The 18,430-nt window shown below is 44.4% G+C and overlaps 1 protein-coding gene across 2 annotated transcripts in view; it reads left to right on the forward strand.

Moving 5' to 3' along the window:
• The first annotated feature begins 974 nt into the window (after positions 1 to 974).
• The window catches only part of RASGEF1B (RasGEF domain family member 1B), a 31,082-nt gene continuing 13,626 nt past the window's right edge, over positions 975 to 18,430 (forward strand). Inside the window, exons 1-4 of one of the 2 annotated variants that reach the window (XM_037395049.1) lie at positions 975 to 1,144; positions 13,853 to 14,035; positions 15,618 to 15,740; positions 16,729 to 16,866. In XM_037395049.1, coding sequence (XP_037250946.1) covers positions 13,859 to 14,035; positions 15,618 to 15,740; positions 16,729 to 16,866 — 438 coding nt within the window. In that variant the 5' untranslated portion in view covers positions 975 to 1,144; positions 13,853 to 13,858. Of the gene's footprint in view, positions 1,145 to 6,400; positions 6,466 to 13,852; positions 14,036 to 15,617; positions 15,741 to 16,728; positions 16,867 to 18,430 lie in introns of those variants that run through there. The other variant, XM_037395041.1, reaches the window with a different exon arrangement.

Consider the following 18,430-nt stretch of genomic DNA (forward strand, 5'->3'; position numbering starts at 1 on the left):
GACAGTTTTCTTCAGTTAGAGAAAGATCTGAGGCATGTAGCTAGCTTCACGTGTAAAGAAAGTACAGGCTCTGACCTGGCTGCTGCCACTCTGTTTGAAGATCTCGGTTGGGTGTTCCGAGGGGTGGCTCCAGGACTGGTGCCGGGTGGCAGTCAAAAAGGGAAATTGAGCACGGATGGGGAATTGCTAGGAGGGGATGGAGAGCAGGGAAGGCTGGCACACTGCTCTCCAAACCTGAGGTTCAGCTGCACCTTGAAGTGTGTGTGTGCAGCTCTCTTTCCTTCATCTCAGAAGGTTGAGAAGTACCGCGGAAGGCCGGTGAAGGGTAATAAGGATCGTCAGCGATTTGGACCCTGTTCATGGAGTGACTGGGCAGACCTGGACTTTTCAGCCTGGAAAAGTGGCAAGTGAGAATGCTGCGCAAGACATGGAGGAAGCTCAGAATGTGCTGGAGAGAGCATGTAGCAGCAAAGTGAGCGTCGCTCCCCGCAAGAGCAGGGGGACATCGGATGGAAGCTGGTATGAGAAGCAGCGGACGGTGGCTCTCTGAGGAGCTGTGTGGATCTGCGCAAGTCCTTTTCGAAGACCGTCGTGGATGGGCTGCAGGGGAGACTGGACAAGTACTGGAAGGAGAGACCTGCGGGCCACTGAAGAGCCCAGCAGCGCCGGGGCAGAAGCTCCCCTGCGCTGAGACCACCAGCCGGCAGCCTGCCGGGGGAGGCGTGCGCAGCCCCTGCCCGCCCGGGCGTACGGCCGCGGCCGGCGGCAAGGCGCAGGGCCGGCGGGGCAGGGGCAGCGGCCCCCGGCCACACGCGGGGGCGGTGCCGGTTTGGACAGCGGTGCTGCGACGCCTCCGCGCTGGTGTGCCCCCGCGGCGGCTGGGCCGAGCCGTGCCGGGAGCCCGCCCTGCGCCTCCCCCGCCGCCCCCCGCCCTTCCCGCGGCCCGGGGGAGGTGGCGGGGCGGGCCGGGGCGGGCCGGGGGAGCGGCGCCTCCCGGCGCTCCGCCCGCCGCCCGCCGAGTCCCACCGAGGGAAGCGGCGGTGCGGGAGCGGAGCCGTCCCGAGCCGCGCCGTGCCGCGGACGATGCGTGTCTGCGGGTGGTGAAGCAGCGGCTGGGGCCGGGGACGCCTGCGCCCACTTCCAGGTACGGTCCGGGGAGGCTGCGGTACTCGGATGTGCGTCCGTCCGACCGTCCGTCCGTCCGTCCGTCCGTCCGTCTGCTTGGTGGCCCCGGCAGGATGGTCTCTGCCCTCCTGGTGTTTATCTCCTTACTAGCTACCCAGTTCTGTGCTGGCAGAGCTGCTCGTTTCAGGGGGATCAGAATGCCGGGCAGAGAGAGAGACTTCAGCCCAGCAGAAAAGGTGCTTGGCAGTGCAGGTCCCTCTCCCTGTCCCCTTCCACGTATTAAGATGGAACAGGGTCCTAAAACCGTGCGGTGTGATCTTGCTGTGGCTGTAATCCTGGGAGAAGCTTTCCCCATTTTTCCTTATGCCCGTGGGTTCAATTGATGGCAGCTTTTTTGGATGGGAGGAGGGAAGAAGCATTCATTTGCCAGATCGTGATTGTAGGACTGCGTAAAATGGGTGTGTGGGTGGGACAGGTGTGTGTGTGTGTGGTGTCACCCAAGTGTGTTTACGAGCTTCTCTTTCGCTGGGCATCTGCTGCGTGTGACTGTTGTAGAACTTCAGACGCCTGTGCTGAGTGAGATAGGAGCAGTACAGGGGCAGAAGGAGAGTAATGGCTGTTAAACGACCCAAGACCAATGTGTTGCTTGTCAGCTAAGTCAGCTAGGTTGTGCTTAGGCCAGACTGTAAACAAAGGCAGCCCTAATAACAAGCAGTGCCTCCCTGTCTGCTCTGTGTGTAAAGCTAAATACAGCACTGGGGGATGAGGAAAATTCTTTCAGCAGAGTTCCCCTGAATAGAGCAGAGGAGGGCTGACTTCTCAAAGGGGAAGAATGGCCTGAAAAATCAAGAGAGCCATGAACAAAGAGGTACTCTGTGCCTCAGTCAGCTATCCATCTAAACAAGGAGAGTTGAGGGGGTTGCTTTCAGTGAGATTGCAGCCGCAGCGTGCTGAGATAATGTGCCGTCTCTGGGAAATGGGGACTTGGGCAGGCAGGACTGGGTCTCTAGTCTGTCTCTTTATTTTGAAAGCCAAGAGCAGCATTGGAGGGATTGGTCCCTCGGGCTTATCTTGCAGCTTCCAAATGAGATGTCTTGGAGAGAAGCTGGTAATCAACAGAAAATCAGTGCTAAGTGTACTCAGGACAAGTAGCTAACTGGTGAGCTGTGCTGGAGAGACTTCGTAGGTAAGACCTAGCTCTGATTTTGGATTAGTGATAGGGATATCACTCCTTTAAACAGGCAGGACTGAAACAAGCCGCTGTAGGTTTTGTTAACTCTTTGTAAAAGAGGAAAGAAAGTACTGGTTTATGAAAGTGTTAAGCTCACAGCGGTGCCACACACTGAGTGAAATGGTTTTTTATATGGTACAATGAATCCTTTTTGGTTCATGTTCTTCATGCTTTCTTTCTGCTGAGGTTTTTGGGGACAGCACAGTATTTTGTGACCTGTGCTCCAGTTGTATGAGTTATCTAAACAGTCTTCGGGGAATGCAGTGATTCACCGTACCTGTTCATGGTCTGCAGGGTGAGCTGCTGTCACACCATGTCAGAAATGACAGGCACAGTTCAACACTGGAGCCCTATCAGTGAAGGAATGTGAAATGAAAAAGCTGAAAACATGGGAGTTTATTTTTGTAACTTGGAGTACTTAAAAAGTGATGTTTTCCTGGGGTGAAGATAAGAAGGAGCTGTGTGTGGATCATATTGACAGTTTGTGCTACATCACTGTAAGGGTCTGGTGTTATGATGACTCTAGAGCTGACGGAATTGTGTGGGTGGTATCTTTCTTGGCTACCTTTGACTACATGGCTACTTGGGCATTGGTGTTACCCTTGAAAAAGTGCTGCAAAGCTCCGTGGTTAAAACTTAGTAGAACTGGTACTCTCAAGCACGTCTGAGATGGATCATATGTGAAAGGGTTAAGTGATGTTTGGGACCAAAGGTGCTGAACTCTTTTGATAACAGAGGTGCATTGTGGCTCTAAACTTTTCTGAATATCAAGCTCTAGGTGTCTTGTGAAGAGAGAGGTGATGTGAGAAGTATTGGGTGATTCACACCCCAGAGATTTCCTATCTAAATCAGAGGGTTTAGAAACTTTTCTTTCTGCACAAGGTGGCAGTCAGTCAGCTAGTACTGATTTTAATTGGAGTGTCATTGTGATGGGAGCTCAGTCCAATCAGGCTTGTGGTGCTCACTTGACTCTTGCACATCCTTGATGTGGGTGTGTCGTTCTTAGCAACTGTGTCCCTGCGCAGTTTGTAGAGTTCCTTCCATTAACTGTGATCCTTCTCGCCCATTTGGAGAGATTAGTGTCAAAGCTCCAGCGCTGAGCAGGTTAGCTGTCATAGGAGATTTAATTTAAAGCGCAGTCTTCAGAAGACAGCCCTTGACTTTTGGAGATAGAGATGATCCAAACCATTTATTTCCTTTTATCTTTATGCAGTGTTTCTAAATGAAAAGCTAATTTTGCCTTTGTCTCAACATGTCCTCATTTGAGTGCTGTTCTGCTGTTCGGTAGCTGGTTGGGCAGTAGGGGAAGAAGCTGTCAGTTGGGAGAGGATGCCTGTGGTTCACTGAAGGAGGCAGAATTTGTGATTGCTCGTACTTAACCATCTTTTCCCAAATGTTAGTAGATACACAGGTGTACTCTGCAAGCACTGACAAGTGCCCTTTGCTTGGCGTGGGTTTGTGGGACTGGGATTGAGCCACATCATCTAATAAACACTTCATTAGAAAATAAGCTTGCAAACAAAAGTTCCAGAGTGTGTTTTGCAGCCGCAGTGAGGACAATACATAATTTACAATCAGGAGGCAAAGACTCTACCTCTAGCCAAAAGCTATGGCTAATTTCTCCTCTATTATAGCTGCTGTGAGTAGTAGTATTAAAAAAAACCTGTATCACTACAGTGACAAACGTGAATGGATGGTATTCAGTATGGCTGTATTTTTAATTAGAAAATGAGCAGGATCGTGGAAAGAATACAGCTCAGTCTTCCTACGCAGCTCTAGAATAGCAGTGCATGACTCAGATCCACGTATTATGGCTATTTTGGTTTTGGTTCATTAAAATGCGTCTTCTCCCCGGAGTAAAATGTTCCTCAGATCACCTGCCCCTCCCATGGGGTCAGACACTCTGCTTGCGTCTTGTCGCATCTGGAAATGGGCAGAAATACCAGGTTACATGCCAGTAGAGAGGTGAGCCTGGGAAGTTGTGACTCTGCATCAGCCAGCACAATGAGACATTTAGATTCATAAGCAATAGGACAGAGGATAAATATGCTTGAGTCAGATTGGGGAGGGGTATTTTCTGAGGTAATTGCTGTCGTTGATAGAGGGCCTGGTGCTTTTCCACGCTGACCTGACAGTACCTGCCCATCAGGGCTGGGAGTTGATCCTTGCTTAAACATCCTGCAGGGGTTCAGACGCTATTAGCCCGTGTTTACAATGGTCCTTTCACAACCCAAGCTGGTACACGTTTGCTCAACACCTTACCTACTGTGAGTTGACTTAACAGGCGTAATTGTTTCGAGGCGAGGAGACGTTGACCCATCGATTGCAGAGCCCAAGGCGCCACCTTCAGTCGAGCGTGGGAACTGCTGCCGGGTCTTAAAGCCTGACACAAACCATTAGATGCAGCGTGTGAGGGGAACAGATTTCTGCTATGGCCCTGGCTAGACTAGGGGAAAAAAACCTCTTTTCAGTCAGTTTAGCTAGACTTGTCTTCTCCTTGATTTCCCAAGGAGCCAGTCAATCTGATTGGAGCCAACTGTTTTACAGGTCCCTCATACCTCAGACCCAGCTCTAGTCTAGAAACCACTGGCTGATATTCAGCCCAGGTATAAATGGGTGTGAGACAAGTATAAGTGATCTGGATACAGAGCTGTATTTGCTTGCTTAACTGCCAAAGTGGGACCATCCCTTTTTATCTTCAGCCTAAACACTGGAAGGTGCCTTTTGTGGTTGTTGTTGTGTAATTTTAACTGAAGCCTTTCAGTTACTAAATATCTCTGTAAACATCAGTAAAATTCTGTACTGTTCATTAAAACATAAGGTCTTAGCAAATGGAAAAATAGAGATTATGTGAACTGTTCGCCTTAAACCAGCATTTTTTCTGCATCATCTAGATGGAAAAAGAGGCATTTAGTGATGAGTATTTAGGTAGAACGAATTAAATTAAATTAGTACTGTTACTTAACACTATTACAGCTTGCTGTTGTGAATTATAAGTTGGCTGTCCATTATGATTATAAAAGGGAATGGTGTTCTCTTCTGAAGGTATTGTAGGTTTCACCAAAAGGCCAAGCATGGATGCCTGCAAAAAGCAACAGCTTTTGGATTCAGAAGGTGTCTTGCTTTGATGAGGTTGGAGAGGGAACCGTGTCAAGAGAGCTTCATGCTTAAGGCTAGTACTGTGCTTCTGGCATTAATACAGTGTGATACACCTTCTGCACCCCTTTTGAAAAAAGGTCTTGGAACTTAATGAAAGGAAATAACCCCACACTAATCCCTCTTTGTACTGTCAAGCAGAGGAATGCAGTAATGAGAAACTGAGTGACTTGACTAAAGCCACGTGAGGAGCTTGTGGCAGTCAGAAGCAGATCCAGGCTCCCAGGTCTAAGTACTGAAATAATTCTTTTTCTGTTGACTGTAGACAGATGTGTGAACAGTTCTTGATGAACCTGGTTATCACTGTGAACTAGTTCGGATCCACACTTAGCTACTGGCCGTGCAGATGCAGAAAGTTTATGTTTTGGCCTTGGGCACCTGAGGTGGATTAGGATTACAGAGGTTCGCATCCCTGTCACATAAAATGAATAATATTCCCCAGGGTTAGTGGGAGTCTAATACCACATTGAAATCAGTGATACTCTTTGATGATAGTGCAGGGGAAACTGCCTCCATCTCTATTAACATCATCAATTTTCTATTTCTTCTGTTTGAGGTACACAGGAGGCAAAAAGCATGCTGTGAGAATGATGGAGTGTCAGGATTCTGATTCAGTAGTGGGGTTGGCATAGCATGGATGACATCACAGGTCCCAGCTGTCCACCCCACCCCATACCCCGTTCCTGGACAGCTGAGCCACCATGAATCAGCTGCTGAATCACTCCATTTACAGCGTGATGTTTTGAAGTAAATCATCCCTGCTGCTTGCTTGCCTTAAAACTCCTGACTGAAAACTGCAGCAATTCATCAGCTGACTGATGAGCAGCCGCTCAGCTGTCCGCTCAGCAGTGCGGGAGGTTGGGATGGTAACCTCCTCAGGTCTGTAGAGCTCTGCACCTTGCTGGTGGATGGGAGCCCTGACGGAGCCAGTCTGCAGCTGGCTGAATAGAGAGGTGGGATTTTAATCTTTTATCACTGTAATATTTAAGAGCCCTCTGTTCCCAAGAGAACAAATGGCAAAACTCCTCTGTACTTCACTGAGTGCAATTAGGGGAATGCTGTGTACTTCTAAAAACCCCCTCTGCTTCAGTAAGTTAAAAAGCGTAAGGCTTTGATAGTGTGCTTGTGTTTTCTTTGCATTTGATATAGTTGTACTCTTATTTCAAAGCTCTCAATTTTGCCGTCAGCAGTTCCAGCCAGCTTCTTAACACTTTGTGCTGGCTAGCTCATAGGCTGTCTGCCTCTCCTGATGCTATTTGATTTTGAACAAAATTTAACACGTAGGACTGTGGAGATCATACTCAGCTTGTGCATTGGTGTGGGTTTAAACAAAGTGCTTGGAAGTCAGTCTATTTACAAATTTTCCTAAAGGGTGGAGGGAATTTGTTTCTTAATACGGTCCCAGTATTAGTTGTCTATCAAAATTTCTTTGCTTTCAGTTCAGCTGTCTGCCCATAAATTTTGGTAGAAAAAAAGCAGCTTACATGTGTTGTCTGTTTTTTCAGGTGGATGGTATTTCATTGCTGGCTTTGGCTCATCTGAGGCCTTTGTGCATCCTTTTCCATTTCATTCATTCTGTAAATCACTCAAGCTTTACAGGAGTCACTATGGAGCATGAACTGAACTTTTCTAGAATTTCTAGTGGCTTGTGACATATAATTACTGCTGTGCTAATCCATCATGTCACTTATAAAAGATACTTATCCTCTATGGCTCATGTTTTAAACTTCTCCTCTAAAACCAGGACAAAAACCCAAGATATGGGACTATCAAAAAGATTTATAAGGTTAAAAAACCCCACATTTATAGAACAGCCTTATTTTGAACGAAAAATTGAATTTAAATGTTAAAAGGACATCATCCAGATGAAGAAATATACCATAAATTAAAAGATAACTTAGAAGTGAACTGAATAAGAAGATTAATCAGTCAGTGATGGAGCGTACTTCATATAGCATATTTTTTAATAATTGTGGCCTCCTCAGTTTTAACCTACAGATGGAAGTCTCAGCTGCATTGTGATCATGGTAAGGTACAAGTGTGTTGAGAAAGCTAGTATGTGTGGTGGTCTTTTCATATTCCATGCTTCAAGGTTGCTGCCTTTGTGTGTCCAGCAATACAGACAGATTGCTTTATATGTTTTGGTAGGAAAGCTGGAATACCTTGGCCCGGGTAATTTTCCTGCAGTTGGGATTTTTGCCTTGATGCAGTTTGCCTGCATGTACTTGCTTGGCACTGCAGCATTGCTGTGGCATGGCCACGCTCAGCATCGTTAGACTCGCATTGTTATTCCTGCCCCACAGAAGAAGAGCATAGGGAAGAAGGGGAGTTGATTCTTGGGGCTTAAGCCAAGGGTACATGGATTGACAACACATCAGCATCAAGAGGGACTTGTTTGTTTTGTTCCCTTTTTCCACCCTTGCAGATTTTGAGAAATTCAAGGCATTCTTAAACTCCTGCACTTTTCCTAATGCTCCCAAGCATATGCACAAATGTATCCATCACACTTTTGCAGTTCAGTATTCAAGGACTTTGAGTGATTCAGGATCCACTAGTAAGTGCCAAAGTCCTCATATGTGAGTGATCAGTCAGCAGTGCTGCATGTGACCTTCCCACATCATCAGCTGGATCTATTTTTAGAACTAAGAAAGAGTTCCTTTGCATGTTCAGGAGGAAAATGCCTTTCATTGAAATTCACTTTCAGGTTTGTTCTTTGCTTACTGGGGTTATTCTTTTTCCTTTGCAGTCTATTGTTGCCTGGGTAATTTTTTCAGAACTTTAAGAAATTGTTCATCCTCTGCTGTTTTAGTGAAAATGAAGTATCTCAAGGCTCAGTCAGGTTTGTTATGCGTTCCTGAGGTCTTTGCTTGCCCTGCCAGAGTCTGCAATTCACTGGTCTCTGCTGCGTGCCGATGTATTTCTGCTGTTATGTTGCTGTCCAGCAGTATCACCTATGGATAGTTTTAGTCTCTGTTACTCTGTGGTGGATTCCTTCTGAAGTGCTCTTAACGTTGCTCTGGATTTCAGTCAGGAAAAAGCCCATGTCACTCCTCTTTCCATCTCCTATGTGAGTATGAAATACCATTCTGTACTCGGCCTCTTACAGGCTACAGTTAATAAGTATTTCTAAGGAGGACAACTTATGGGAAGGAACTGTAAGTCAAAGTTGGTGCTGAAGTCACATGGCCGTAATTGCATGGCAAATTCTTCATGGAAGAATGGAAACAAGAAGACTTGAACTGGGATAGTTCTGTGATCTTTGTTTCTGCAAGTAAGGTGTACGCAACACCAGTGTGGGAGTTTTTCAGATTTCTTCTCAATAGCTTAAGCGGTAGAATTTCACTTTACTTTTCAGTGCAAAAAACAAATGCTTTGTGAGCGAAGTAAACAGGCACAGGTGTATGGAATGCGACCGGTGGCCTCTTGTGTGGTGTGCATTTGTTTTGGGTAGCCTAGGTCACTGTGTAAAATACTCCACAGTTTTCAGAAACACTTAAAGCTGGATGTTGCTGGCAAGCACCTAGTCCATCCTTTCTTTCAAGATGTTAAAACCGAAGCTTGTTCTGACTTGCTCAGACTTTCCGAAGTTGGTGCAAGCTGTTAAAGATTCTTAGTCCTTTCCCCGGCAGTCTTTTGTTTTGCCATACCTCAATTTTCTAACAGTGGCCTTAAGAACCATGGGGGGTGGTAATCACCTGCTAAATGTGATTTGGGGTTTCTGACTGTATGGTGAAGCAGCTCTGAGGGGATGTAATTGCACACCTGAGGCTTGTATCTTCTATGAGAAGGTGTGCCTTGGGACTCAACAAATACAGTCACCGTTCCTCTGGTTTAGGGGTGTAGTATGGAAGATACCTGTACATAGCAGAGGAGCTGAAAGTGTTTGCCAGTGGCTTTAAAGACACCTTTTGTGGCTACTACTGAGCCCCTCAGTGGGTGTTCCTATAAAGGATATGACTATCCATATGGTTGCTTTTGTTTTATACACCTGACGTGCAGACTGAGCTCTTTAATGTAAATTAAAACAAACCAATGCAATTTTCCACTGTTGCTACTTGAAAACTTACCTTTTTTTTCCCTGTTGCTGAACGTAAAGGTTTGGACAAGCACTTGGCAGCCAGGAAGCTACATCTGATTCCTTTAGTTTTGCCAAACTGGAACTCAGCTCCTGCAAGGAAGTGGTGGGGTTTTGAGCACATTGTCTTTGGCTCTGGCGCTTTCTATTTACACTACTGTTATTTGGAAGGTTGAGACTTCTTTTTTGTCAGAGGCTAGTTAAAGTCAGAATTTGGACCTTAATGCCCAAGATGTCACGTTTTCCATAATGATACTAAATGCATAAAAAAATCTTTTCTTCCTCTTTCCACAATGCTGAGAGTTATCAACTTCTCTTTGTCACAGGAGAACATCACTGGTAGAGCCAGGAAATTATTGCATTGCTCTTTCCTTCAAATTGGTTCTTTAACCAAAAAAAAAAAAAAAAAAAAAGCCACTCTTTTCCTTCTTTAAAAAAAAAAAAGAGAGAGGAGAGAGACGAGTTTTCTGTGTTAGTGATAGCCAAACATTTCCAGAGCCCAGTTAAAAAGTTCCATTTTAACTCTGAGGATGTTTTTCACTAGAATCGTATTTCCTGTCTTTTTTTCTGATTGCTGCTTGTCAGACATTGTGTTGCTGTGGTTCATCAATATTTTTACATCCCAAGTCACTTCTGCTCTATATGTCAAGGCTTTGTGGACCAGATTTTGCTCTGTGACCAAATTTCAGTTCCGCTCAGGTTATTCTGAAGGCAGGGTTTGGTGTTAACTAAGCATGCTGCATTGTGTCTCCACCTCCTTATAAAATACAGCAAAAGAGTCAAGGTCAAGGTAATAAAGGAGTCCTGCTGGAAAAGCACGTGTTGTATGAATCATCCTGTTGGCTATGCTATATTTATCTCTGTCACACTTTGATATCATCCCTTTTCATCGCATGGAGAATGTGTCCTGTGTCTTGTTCTCTTACAAGCGAAATCCTCAGTGTCTGAACAGGGAGCATACAGAAAATCTCTTAGCTGGTACAACTTGATGTCTCACTGATGCAGAATTGAACCACCTCTGTCAAGCAGCTTCCAGAAATAGCAAACAAGTGAGCCAATACGTACCTTTTGGGGCTAGACTCTGGGGAATTTTATTTTATTGTTATAAATCAGTATGTCTACTAATGACCTAATGATTTATTTGTGTTTCCTCTTGTTGAGGCACTGGGAGGCTCTGTGTGTCTCAAATTTAGTTTTGTCTGAAGAAAGATCCGTGTGGTCCTGGGAGTAACTGTTGTGCTCAGAGTTAGGGGACTGCAAGCTTCAAACAGGTCTCATTCCCTTTGGGAGTTAGTTATTAGAATTTAAGTATTGCCTGCTGACCTGAAAAGTCTTGTATTTTAATGGGCAGTAATATATAGTGGGAATGTTTAAAATATGTTGAAGAAAAATCATTCTGTGATTCACACCTGTTCCAGTTCTCACTGTGCTAGAAATTAGTGGAATGGTGGAAGTGGAGGTTTTTCCCCAAACACTGTATCACTGATGAAATGAGATACTGCCTGAGTCTGCTTTGGGTGATGAGGGTTATATGAAATCAGAACTAATTGCGGACTAGGCTGGCTAAAACCACTGCAGATTCCAGCCTCACCCTGAATTGGGGTGTTTTGGTTAGTGCAAGATCTGGGTTGAAACAACTACTGTCGCTGGGTTTTTTTCTAGTGCCAATATTGATGTCAACTTGTTTAGCTCATGCAAACTAGCCTTGCTCACTTTCTCTGCAGAGTATTATCTGGGAGCCACAGGACTACAAATGTTTGGTGGTTGGCAGTGTTTACATGCTATCCACTACTGCTGCTTTGCTACAGTAGTTCAAAAGAGTCCTGAGTTTTGGTGCAAACAGAACATCTTTCAGCGCCAGTGAGCTGCAGAACATTCTGGATTTGTTCAGGTCTGCCATTTGTGAATAAAACATGGTAAACTTTACAGAGTGTGAAGACCTAGGAAATGCTGCAGAAGATTCCTGTCAGCTCCTGGAGTGTTTTGTTACTTAAACTTTGCTAGCCTTGCAAAGAGCCTGAAAAACCAAGAGTCTGTATCAGAATGCTTTATTGTTGCAGAGCATGATCGTGGTTGGGTTGCACCTCACCTGCCCAGTGGTTTGAACTCTCTCATACAAGAACTTTGTTTTGTTCAGTCCTGCACTTTGTGCTCTTATGCTGTGACATGTGTATTTACTTAATTCTTCTCTTCCAGTTCATTGGGCTGGATAGAACTGAATGAAGGCAGGCTGAGAGAGTCAGGGCTGTTCAGCCTGGAGAAGAGAATGTTCCAGGGAGACCTTATAGCAGCCTGCCAGTACCTAAAGGGGGCCTACAAGAAAGCTGGAGAGGGACTTTTTACAAGGACTTGTAGTCACAGGACAAGGGGTAATGGCTTTAAACTGATAATGGCTTTAAACTAAAAGAGGGTAGATTTAGGTTAGATATTAGGAAGACATTCTTTACTGTGAGGGTGGTGAGACACTGGCACACGTTGTCCAGGGAAACTGTGGAGGATGCCCCATTCCTGGAAGAGTTCAAGGCCAGGCTGGATGGGGCTTTGAGCAACCTGGTCTAGTGGAAGGTGCCCCTGCCCATGGCAGGGGGTTGGAACTAGATGATCTTTAAGGTCTCTTTACAACCCAGAGCATTCTATGATGATTCTGTGAATCGCTGGCTGAACAGCTGCATAGAGTGACTAATGTAATTTTTCAGACATGGAGACTCCTCACTCTTTCCTATTTTGATGCAGATCTCTTTTGGTATCTCACAAAGTGGAATAAGCCCAGGTCATGTAGACCGGGAGGCTCTCTTCACTGTCCCTCTCTGTCTTTGCAACCATTTTTGGCTCTGTCTTACTGTTTGCTTACTGAATCCCTCCATTTTGTGCTGGTTTGAATGCCTCCATTGTCCAGACCTGCTGCCAGCAGCAGCAAGTCTGTGGTTCTCTGTGTGGTGCTTCAGGTCCCCAGGAATCTAGCTAATAACTTAATAGCTTCTCATCTCCAATGCACTCCCTCTGAAAAGTCCTTTGTTTTGAGTGGTGGAGCACACAGATGGCCGCACGCCATTTATCTCCAGGCTGTCACATCACTACTTGTTCTCAAAATGGGGTGCCTTCAAAGACTGGTGTTCACTGAGGTCTGTGGCTTTAAAGAGCCTTTTCCCAAATAGGATTTGATACAATGGAGAGAAAAGCAATGGCATCTGCACTTACAATGATGGCTCAGAGGCATTAATGCTTTTCTCAGGCACACGTACATGCTCTGTCAACACACGAGCATGGCAGCCTGTGGATATTGTCTTCTCAATTTGATCTCCCTTGCCTTCCAGTTGTCGGGAGGATGGGAAGCAATATGTGATACCTTTTTGCATTTGATCTGTCTGCTCCCCAAATGTGACTGGTGCATTAGCACTCACAGCCCAGTAACTGCTGTAGTAGAGTTAAAACCAGCACATGCTTGTTAAAATTGGGCACAAACTTAGCTTGCAGTCAAGGCTATAAAACCCAGGTTCCTTTAACTGACAAGAACTGCTACTCCTAGAAGGCGAGGGAGGCAGGGGGAGGAGGGTATAACTCAACTCTCAAGTAATCAGAGAGATTTTATCTTTTGGTCTTTTCAGTACTCTGTCACCAAAAGAGCTCTTGGGTGGTCATATTCCCCTCACCACCCACCCACTACTCTGAACAGCTTGCAGCACTGACTGATCTTTTCCTTGGTAAGACATTGTTATTCCACAAGCACTGAGACACAGACTGATGAAGAATTGCTTGATTTTTCCTTAAGTATTAAAATCTGAAGCTGGAAAACACAGGGCTGGATTTTTCACATTCTCACAGAACTTGGAGAGAAGGTTTAACAGATCTCTAGCTCTGCTCACATCTTTGGTATCATTGGTAAACTTGGACAACATTGGTAAGCAACTATACACAGGCATATTTTTCCAGATTTCTGTGGAGCCACTCAGAGAGTAGGTGGAGACAGATGTGCTGAAGTGTCAGGCTTTAGCCTGGGTCACACTTGTCACAGTTTAATTGGAAAAACTCAGTGCTGATTTACTAGGGTGGAGTTGGGAAATTGGAGGTTTTGATTGCAGTTACATGGCTGTCACGTTGCATAAGGAGACTGTCCTCACACATAACCTCTTTAGGGCTTCACTTCAGTCTCTCTCCCTCTGCACTGATGGGGGCTGCATCAGCCCGTGACAGCTCTGGAGTGTAGGAATCATCTTACATTGCACCTTCTGGTAATCATCCTGAATCTCTTTTGTGTGTCTCCTCAGGAAAGGATGCCACAGACACCTCCCTTTGCAGCTATGTTTGACAGCAGTGGCTACAACAGGAATCTGTATCAGTCAAAAGAGGACAACTGTGGAGGGCTCTGTTACCACGACAACAACCTCCTGTCAGGGTCTCTGGAAGCTCTGATCCAGCACTTGGTACCCAACGTAGATTACTATCCTGACGTAAGTCTATACACCCAGCTAACTATGTGGCTAGGCCTGATGCATCTCATAAAGGGGAGCTTTCACATGTGCAGCAAAAGCAAAATGTGTCACATTAAATTGCTAAGGAGGGGGTTCAAGAATGATAGCATAAACATGTGCTTCATGTGAGTGCCACATGCAGTAACTGACCTAACCTAGGAAGTCTAATGCTTGATTACTCCTGTTGTAAAGTGTGCAACCCTGGTGACTCATTTATGAAGTAAGTACCTAGTGTGGCTTACTGTTTGATGGATTGTATGTACCATTGACCTTTAAAAATCTGTCAGGTAAGCTGAGGACAAAGGTAAGACCACCAGCATGACAGGATGAATGCATTTAGTTTAAAAACAAACAGGTTTTATGTATATTTCCCATTGCTTATCTGAGGTCCACATGTATCCTGCAATTAGCAATTGAAGCATTGAACTAGTATCACACTGTTCAGAATCAGCACAGACTGGACATGAGAACAGGACATTTGTTATCTGAGAATTTTTGGCCTATCTAGACGCATCCGTGCATTGAGACATTTCCTATAATTCTTAGAAAACACAAATAATACCAAAAGATTAGGGGGGGTAGTTGGAGATGACTGAGGGATGATGAAACTGCATCTCAGCTCATTGAAAGGCTCCTGCTGAAGACATAACTCCACTTATATTCAGCTTGTCATAGATTTATTTATGTTTCCAAGATGGGATCTTTTTTAACTTGGGTCAGAGTTGATAGCAGCACAGGACTGTGCTTAAGCTAGTGCTTACCGTTAATTCTTAATATAAAATTTAAACATGTAGCAATTTAGATACCAGTTGGTCAAACATGATGATTTATTCCAAGTCCCTAGAACCAGAACATTGTAGAATCTTGTGGGTGCTGTAGATTCTTAACTACTGGCAGTATGGGGAGTGGAGTGGATGTTCTGAATATCCATCTCACAATGAGTTCAAATCATGATATATGGAAAATTAAAGCAAAATCAGGAGCCTCTTGTAACCTCAGAATGAGTTACTAAAGATGGCATATGTGGTGAAATCAAGTCAGCTCAACAATCTGATCAACTGGCAACTATTTTGTTCTTTTTCTGAAGACTCTTCCTTTTCACCAGTAACGTGGTAGCAGACAAGATTTCTCGATTGGTATTCTAAGTAGCTTGGACTTGCAGCATTAATTTACTTCCATTGTTTGGCTATAAAGAGTTATGTAATCTGGTAATGGCTCTCGCAAAGGTTTACTGTAGAGCAAGAAAAGATGAGTTGAAGTTTTATTCTGAGTAAGCTTATAATAAGGCTGTGTGTAATAGGAGAGCTAAACCAGCCCAGCCCTGCCTTGCTTTGGTTAAATCTTGCATAACTTGGCTCAAACACGAATTTATAACACTGATTCTGGAGCAATGACAAGTGTTAAATTAAATGCTTACTGCTGTAGTAATAGCTCTTGGCACAGCCATGTGCAGAGTTTTCTTCTGCAGATAGTAAAGTATTAGGAACCAATCTGTTAGGAGCGCATTTTGAGAAAATATAAAACTGATGGTAATTTATCCCTTTCTGTGTCTTGTTTGCAGAGGACATACATCTTCACCTTCCTTCTCAGTTCACGCCTGTTCATGCATCCGTATGAACTCATGGCCAAGGTCTGCCATCTGTGCATTGAGCAGCAGAGACTAAGTGAGCCTGGCCTGGACAAGGTAAGACCCTCACTCTCGGGGAACTCCTCTTAGTGCCAGTCAAATATCTCTACCCTGCCCTCAGCAAAATAATCCTATTGAGGATACTCTTGAGTAGGAATAAACAGATTGAAAGTCTGATACAAGCAACTAGAATTTGACCCTTTGTTCACTGGCATTCATGAGAAATTTCTACAGTGCTTAGCCTGTCCTCTGTGAAGAGTGTTGCTGCTTCTGCAGTTTGTTTTACCAATACATGGGCCAGAAATAAAAGTGCTTGCTCTTAATGGCGTATCCTGCACTGGCCCTGCAGTGGTTGCTTTTGTTTCAGAGTTCCCAGCATCTTGCCATAATAATGCCAAAACACTGTAAAGACTTAATGATTAATTAAGCACATCAATGGGAATTACACTGACCTGTCTCGTATGCTTAAACTACAGTCTTGCTATAGTCTGTGGAGTGGCTTAGATTGCTGGCCCCTTTGCATGGGAATGCATGCTTCTTTGTGTGCCATGTCTAGAGTTGAGAGGGGGTAGGATGTGGATATTTGGATAGAACCTCCACTCCAGTAGAAAATGGAATGAATTAAATTAAGATATTGGAATAATTGCACTGCTTTCTCACTGTAAGGTATAGTGCGTGCATAAGGCTTGGCAGAGCGGGAGCTTATCACTTTCATTGTTGATAGTTAGCCATAAGTTATGGAGATACTGATAAATGTCTTGCACTGAGACACTCCAGATAGTGAGGAGAATCATTCTAAATATTTCCACCTGCCTGGGGCCTAATTTCCAGGTCTGCTAAGCCAATGAGAGTCTCTTCATTGGCTTCAATGGGTATTGGCTCTGGCTTGTAATCCAGTGCTGAATTAAATTAAGCTTAAAAATATATTGACCTTCACAGCCTTATGCTCCACAGTATCCTTCAGAAGGGAATTCTGTTTCCTTTGTATTAGGTATGTGTTGTATTGCTGTTACATGTAACCTTCCTCCTTACCATTTTCAAATAGAACCGCATACGAAAAATTGCACCCAAAATCCTACAGTTGTTGACTGAATGGACAGAGACATTTCCTTATGATTTCCGAGATGAAAGAATGATGAGGAATTTAAAGGAGTTGGCACAAAGAATAGCTAGTGGTGATGAGGTAAGTTGTCAGTGCACAAAGCTATTGGATACAAAGGCATTCCTTTAATGTTTTGATATTGCAGGTTTGTTTTTAACAACATAGTAAGGCTCTGGATGGCTAAGCTAACTTACTATGAAGGTGCTGGTAGGCAAAAAGTTCTCTCTGGTACCTAGGCCTATGAAGAAACCACACAGCATAAGCACATCCTTTTCAAAGCATAAACAAGGTTCACTCCATCCCTAAACACCTAATATAATTGCATATTGTGCAGACAGATGCAACTTGGTGGATGTTAGTATTTTCCATTGTAGTGATTCTGCTTGGAAGAAGCTGGATAAGATGCTGGGAAACTTTGCATATCTGAGAAAACCCTACTAATGTTGATAATTTTTTTCATTTGTGTGACTAAGGTGTGTTGGAATTGGGCCTCTGACCTGTAGGTCAATGGAAGAGTTATAGCAGGTTTGGGTAAAAGTTTATGAAAGAAGATTGGACCAGGAAGAATTGTTTTGAGCTTAAAGCATCACATACAGACTCAGAGGAAGTCTGTCATATTTCTTCCTCTGGATAGAGCACACAAGGAAATCACTTGACCTTTTTCTAAATCCTGGTTCTCAGGTGGAAGTAAAGTTTCACAGAGGTATTATGAAATATTTTGATGCTTAACTGATGCCTGTCTTATGAGTACTGAAATAAACTCAGCCAAATGCCAACACTTATATTCACTTAGAGGAAAGGCAATTAGCAAGGTTTCAGTAAACAGATCATATGTAGCTGGCCTAATACTAAGATTACAAAAGGCACTGGAACAGCTGGGATTTGGAAGAACTGTAAATGCAAAGAGCAATTGCTAAATGGCATCGTGTTTCTGATGTTCCTCAGGGGCTGGCGTTCCTTATGTAAGCTTTTGAATAATGATATGGACGAGGCAGCAAATGGCATGTTAAGAAGCATGTAGGTAAGCTTTACCAGAAGGAGTTGCAAGCACTGCCAAAGGCCTGGAAAGATCTTGAGTGCCTGTAAACAATGCTGGAAGAGAACCAATCTAAACTAAATTGGGAAGCTGAAATACATTTTGATGATATAACAGAGGAGAGGGACAAAAGAAGATGGGACGAGAGAGTGAGATGCAGTGCGAAATGCAAACGAAAAAGATACCAAATTCGATGGGCAAGCTTAGAGTTGCTCCAAGATAGTTAGAGGGGACTTTGGAGTCTGGAGAGGCAGTGGGTTTACCTTCACTGTGGAGACGCCAGGAGGCACCTTGCCCTGTTGCTTTGTTCCTGGGTATTCTTAATAGGAAGACAGGGAACTGAAGTTCAGTTCAAGGAAAAGGAATAAGATTGAGGACTCACATCCACTTGAAAAAAAAAACATTGGCACAAAAAGAGAGCGAACACTGTTTATCCTGGAGGAAGTTGAGTTGGTGGATGCAAGAGTGAAATGGCAACAGGGAAGAGTTGTCTACAATGAAGTTTCTGGCAATACAGACAGTTTAAACAGTGAAATCATCTATTGAAGGGAAAAGCAGATGTACAAACTGCTAGAAAATGAGCACTAGGAAGCAATCCTACTCTGGCAG

Source organism: Falco rusticolus, chromosome 1 (genome assembly GCF_015220075.1).
Source record: "Falco rusticolus isolate bFalRus1 chromosome 1, bFalRus1.pri, whole genome shotgun sequence".
NCBI classification, from domain to species: Eukaryota; Metazoa; Chordata; class Aves; order Falconiformes; family Falconidae; genus Falco; species Falco rusticolus.